This window comes from Pygoscelis adeliae, unplaced genomic scaffold (assembly GCF_000699105.1).
Source record: "Pygoscelis adeliae isolate BGI_AS28 unplaced genomic scaffold, ASM69910v1 Scaffold166, whole genome shotgun sequence".
Lineage (NCBI taxonomy): Eukaryota > Metazoa > Chordata > Aves > Sphenisciformes > Spheniscidae > Pygoscelis > Pygoscelis adeliae.
The window spans coordinates 6,974,030-6,979,570 of NW_008825156.1; the positions used below are offsets into that span (position 1 = coordinate 6,974,030).

Below are 5,541 nucleotides of genomic sequence, written 5' to 3' on the forward strand. Positions count from 1 at the left end.
CTAAGAAACAGTAAACACACAAGTTTAAATTCTGAAGCAATTTTGTTCTTGTGCACAGTAATACTCTTACTACATAGGAGCCTCATGTTTCTTTTCTGCATTAAATCACTTGCCAAGAGGTTCCCCATTTCCAGTTCCTGAAGTCTTCTACCTACATTTCTTCCATTCATCACTTACGTCCCTCACAGGTTTATACATTAGTTTTACCTCCTCAGATCAAGAGGACTTAGAAAAATTTGCACACTGCCTTTACGCAAGCTAAACATCATGAACAGCCAAGCAACAAGGACTGTGAGCCTATTAGACTGCAGTACCTGCATAAAGTTGTCACTTGTGGCTATTCCCTCCTGCTTGAGCAAGCTGATCAAAGTACTTGCTTTCTCTTTGTCTTCATCTGATCTATCTAGGGACTGAATGATTACTTTGCTCAACATCTCAGGAATGAAGTGTTTTGGAGCTCTCATTTCTCTCACAGTATTGACAGCATCATTAGCATTTCCATTGTTCAGATACTCAGTCACAACAGCTTCCTAGAGAAAAAAAAAGTATAGTTAAACATTCATTTTTAAGGAGCATGTACAAGGCTTCAAGAAGCACTATTACATACTTAACTTACAGTTTGTTTAAGTAGCTCTTCTTTAGAAGGAGGTGGTTTCTTGGTGGTCTTTGCAGGCTTTTCTTGTATAAGCGGTGGATTTGTTTTAAGACCAAGTTGAGGAGGCTGAAAAAGATAGGACCAGAATTTGTTTCTTTGCAGTACACGTCTACCTACATTTATATCAAGTTTAAGAACACTAAATATATACAAAGGCAAAGTAAAGTCAAATTAGGTTTTCAGACATTCTTTTTGTATAACCTGCTCTGTGCAATTAAAGACTTCTCTCTCCCTTTCCACACTAGAAACTGGTCTTTTACATGCATGAAGAAATTAAGTATAGCCAACAATATACAGTAATTTTTATATTTACCTGTCCCAAAGGTGGTGTCTGAGTGCGTGGTGGTTGAGCACTGGGAGGAATCATAGTTATCTGGGGCTGAAGCTTTGGCACTTGGTTTTTGTTCATTAGAAAAGACTGAGCAGGTCTCAGGCTAATCTGTAAACAGTTAAGTCAGAAAAAACTCAAACTGTTTCAAGTATTCTGACCAAGAATACACAGCCATGGACTCACACCAACTGATCCCACTGAAGCATGACTTTTCATTTCTACAATGTTAACACTGAAATACAGATTAAGCCACATGTGTACTGAAATTCCCCCAAAAGCACGACTCAATGAATCACAACTTGCTGCAAGTTACTGGTATTTAGTTCCATTGGTATCAAGATCTGGAATTGCTCCTTTTAGATGCAGTATGTTAGAGACCCAAGAAGATACTTATAGCATGTTTGCTGATGTGTTTTACAGCCAAGATAAAACTCTACTAATTGCTCAGAAATCAGGATACAAGTCTGGTTAACACTTGAAATAATGCAATCTACTTTGCATTTAACATTTTGCCTATTAGCCAGTTCTAAAAAAATTTAGCCTGGTCCAGCACTTCAGGGTTTCTAAAGTTCAGGATTTTCTCAAGTTTTAATTAAATGTATTATCAATATGATGCATGGGAACTGATGTCAGAGTAGTGTTCTTGGGGAGGTCAGGGGGAAGGAAGGGACACCCCAAGAAATTGCCCTCATATCTCAGTCTTGCTCACAGGACGCTGGATACCCTAAGGAAAGTGAGGGGTAAGGTGAAAGAGGAAGGGACAAAGAAGGAGGAGAAGGAGAAAGAGTTCCAGCATTAGTCCTCATAATAACGCGTCTTGCTATAATCATTGGGCAATATTTAGAATAGGCTTTAAGTAATGTAGGCATGTAATGTACCTCATCTGCATTAAGCTGTCCTTTCTTAGAAAATCGAGGTGGCATATCCTTCGACTGTCCTTGTTGCTGGGATAAGAGTCCCTGATTCTGGTTATGGTAGAGCTGGCTTTGCCCCTATTTCAGAAAGGGAGATATAGAGAAAGAAGTGCAGATGATGGAGTGGCGTACATCATATGGTAAGTAGTACCAGAGGGACCAGAGGAACAAAGATTCTATTTGCCAGGAAGGGAGAAAGAAGGAGCAGGGGTGGTGGGAGAGTAGCACCTATCCCTAAAAACAGGGCTATCTTTTAAATAAAACACACCATTCTGACCCACCAAAGCCACATGCACCTTTTCTTGCAGTAAAAAGAAGTGTATTCCTTGCATCACTTGCACAATTTAAAAGTGGTTTAGAATTTTTGTATCAGCTGAGCATCAGTTCTTATCAGAATCAAGTCTGAGGAAGTGTTCAACATAAGCAGACTATAATCCATAACATACGCATCTGTAGAAGAGCTTCTAAACATGCTGAAGTCACCCTGTGAACAACATCTTCCTTACCTGACTTTTCAGAAAAGATTTGCCTAGTTCTCCAAACTGGGATTGAGCAGAAGGCATGAGGTGACCCCCATGGCCATTGAAAAGCTGGTTTGAACGATGGCGTCCCATGGTGGGTGAAAATCTATCCTGAATAACCCCTGGACCAGTACCAATTCCACTACCTGTATTATTAAGGAGACAAAAGACAATTTTAGGTCTTGTTCAACAGCCAGAGTCATCACATCAGCCTTACAGTTTCAGTGTACCTGGCATTTGTCCAAACATATCAGCAAGCCCTCCGAGCGGGTCCCTGTCAAGTTTCATCCTGGGTGGCATAAAGGGTCCCTCCAGAAAGAAGTCGCTTCTCATCCCTTGAGACATAGGAGCAGGAATAAAAACTCCCAGATCCTTCAAAACAGGAATTATAACTTTGGTCAGTTTGGAGTAGTAGTCCCTGAGAAAGTCAATTTTTTAGCCCTGAACTATAAAAGTCCATCTGATTTTAACCCTTAACCCCTTACTGTCACACTGCTGTGAGAACTACTCATAAGTGCACAGCGTAAGTTTTGTGACATGGAGTAGAGAGCGTAAGGGTTCACCTTAACACTTAAGCAAAAAGCCAAGCACAGGACTTTACATTCAACACTTACTTTTACTGCATCTTGACGGATTTGATTGATAGTCTTTGGTCCATTGTCAAGAAAAGCTTTGCGAGGAACCCAGTTGTGTTCTCTCAACTCCACAGTATCCTTGGAACATAATGAATTATTAGGAGAGGATTCGAGACAACTTTGTGAGAGAAGGAAGCAATAAGCCATTTTATCATCATACCTGCAGCAGGAAACGAATCCTTGCTGGCAATTCCTTACTTGACATCAAGGAGCGCATACGGGCAAAGTACTGATCCATTAAGGACTGGGGGAACAAAAGTGATGTTACAAGTGAGGGCTAATTCTATCACTGTTTTGAGTATTTTCAGGAAATGGGACCACATTCAAGTCATCTAAGATCAAATAATAGAACAGACTGCCCTTCCCTGCCACCTCAATCTCCTTGACAGCAGTAGAGCTTAAGAAAAGCTAATGAATCAAGACATCTCATCTGAGTCAAAGATGAAAACCTGCCAAAATTCTCATTACTGTAACACCATTTCAAGTTTACATTCTGAACTTGCAAGTCAAGGTCCAAAATACATCTGTCATGTCACCTAGTTGTGTTCAGAATAGAGTTCCTCACCGTATCTTTTCAAGCAGCATTTAGAGAAACAACATTCTTGCTTTTATGACTTCCTAATGACCCTAACTGTGTTCTGGAAAGACATTTAAAACCATTTCAAGGATTGGCTCCTTTTGCTATCAAGAGATTTGATGCAGGAACAATAGTTGGCACTCTTGCTCTCTGAAAGTCAGACTTCAGTTTTATACTTATGAATAGAACATTGAATACAGAAGGTTCAGGCAATTAAAGTCTTAGCCATAGAATTTAACTAGTTTAATGACTGCAGTGGCTATGCACATACCTTGGCTTTTGCATGGTCTAATCTAGGTCCCACTGTCCTCATTATCTGACAGAGGCACTCCAAATCCTCCCCCATGTCTTTGAGTTGGACTCTCTTCTTCTTTTCCAAAAGCTGAAGTATTAAAGGGGAATTAGGCATTTCAACGTATTATAAATGACAATTTATAGTAAGTGACAACTTTGTACACAGGGACATGCAGAAACCTTTCATCTTGTTCTGAAAACAAATGGACTTCAAAGTTAGTTTTTAAGAATTGCTAATTGAAGTACTTATTACTCGTAAGTATGTACTTTGCAGTACCTGTGGTACTTCCGTCTAGGCCAAACTAGATCTTCACTTGCAGACAATTCCCACAGCTTTGAACAAAGCCAATTTTACTTTTTAATCACACCGAAAGACTGTTACTTCAAACAGTGTGGGGTAGATAATTGACAGGAAACATTTTTGTGGTATTTTATGCTCCAAGATTCCCAAAGCAGCATAAACATTTACATTTTTTAGTTCAGAAGTCCTGTTTTGCTCTTAGCCCCCACCCAATCTGAATACTCACTGTTTTGATGCACTTATGAAGGATAGATTCATGAATAAGATCAAGCTTGCCAAGTTCTCCAATGAATTTGATGTTCCCCAGCATCTTGATCTTGGCAATGGCTCTCTGTTCCTCCTCCTCAGGGAGGAGGGGACCATCATGCTTATCATAGACTGGAAAACAAAGAAGCCTGTTTAACATGGCTGTGAAAAGAGAAGATAAATAAATTCTGTATTAAAGTGGTTTTAAAGCTTACTATCAACATTTCTGGTTCGGTTTTCAAATTCATCTTGAAGTTTAGATATTAGGAGGCGTCTGAATGTCTAAGAAAAAGAGAACAAAGAAAACAATTAAGCTAATCAGTGCAACTATACATACTAGTAAAATTTATCATTCCAGACAGAGAGATACTCACTGTGCTTTGCTTCTGTCCTGGATGACTCTCTGCTGATGGGCCATCAAAGTTGGGTGCATCTTCTGCCAGTCGCAGACATAGTTGAGCATACAGTGAGCTATACTTGGGCTCTTCAAGGGCTTTGTCTACGATCTAAATAAATTTGAGTAAGGTAGCATGTAGTAGGATGCAAACGTCATTAGGAAAGTGAGTTGCAAGACACACAATGGAACATTACCACTCTATGTAATCTAGGACATAAAAATATTTTTTGCTATTTCAAACATACAGGAAGAATGGATTTTTTAACACTAGTCTTAATGCTGAAGCAAAGGAAAAAACTATGCTATCAGAGAGTTTCTATAATCCTTAGCCAACAAATGGGACAAATTTGAAGTTTATCATCAGAACATTGACGTTAATATCACCAATCTGATCTCAGATTACACAAAGTGACATGACAGTTAAATCAGTGTACCACCAAGAAGTCACCTGCGGCAGCTTTTCCAAGACCATTAGGCTTGTCCATCAGGAGAACAGGAAGAGGAAAGGGGGGGGGGGCAGGGAATTAAGACTGCTAACTAGCATCTTGTATTATTAAAAAAACAAACAAAAAATCCCCTATTGCATTTAGTGATTCTCGAGACTTCTAAACCAGAAAGTTAGAGCATTAAGTCTACTTCCTCCCCAGTATATCCTTTTTACACAAAGCAG

General features: G+C 39.4%; 1 protein-coding gene across 1 annotated transcript in view; it reads right to left on the bottom strand.

The window, feature by feature from the left end:
• The window catches only part of EIF4G2 (eukaryotic translation initiation factor 4 gamma, 2), a 14,894-nt gene that overhangs the window by 5,251 nt on the left and 4,102 nt on the right, over positions 1-5,541 (bottom strand). The window contains exons 6-17 of the mRNA XM_009328624.1: positions 4,849-4,980; positions 4,690-4,756; positions 4,455-4,606; positions 3,905-4,015; positions 3,217-3,300; positions 3,036-3,134; positions 2,652-2,793; positions 2,407-2,567; positions 1,865-1,978; positions 969-1,094; positions 617-721; positions 310-530 (exon numbers count right to left, since the gene is read on the bottom strand). Coding sequence (XP_009326899.1) covers positions 310-530; positions 617-721; positions 969-1,094; positions 1,865-1,978; positions 2,407-2,567; positions 2,652-2,793; positions 3,036-3,134; positions 3,217-3,300; positions 3,905-4,015; positions 4,455-4,606; positions 4,690-4,756; positions 4,849-4,980 — 1,514 coding nt within the window. The remainder of the gene's footprint in view (positions 1-309; positions 531-616; positions 722-968; positions 1,095-1,864; positions 1,979-2,406; positions 2,568-2,651; positions 2,794-3,035; positions 3,135-3,216; positions 3,301-3,904; positions 4,016-4,454; positions 4,607-4,689; positions 4,757-4,848; positions 4,981-5,541) is intronic.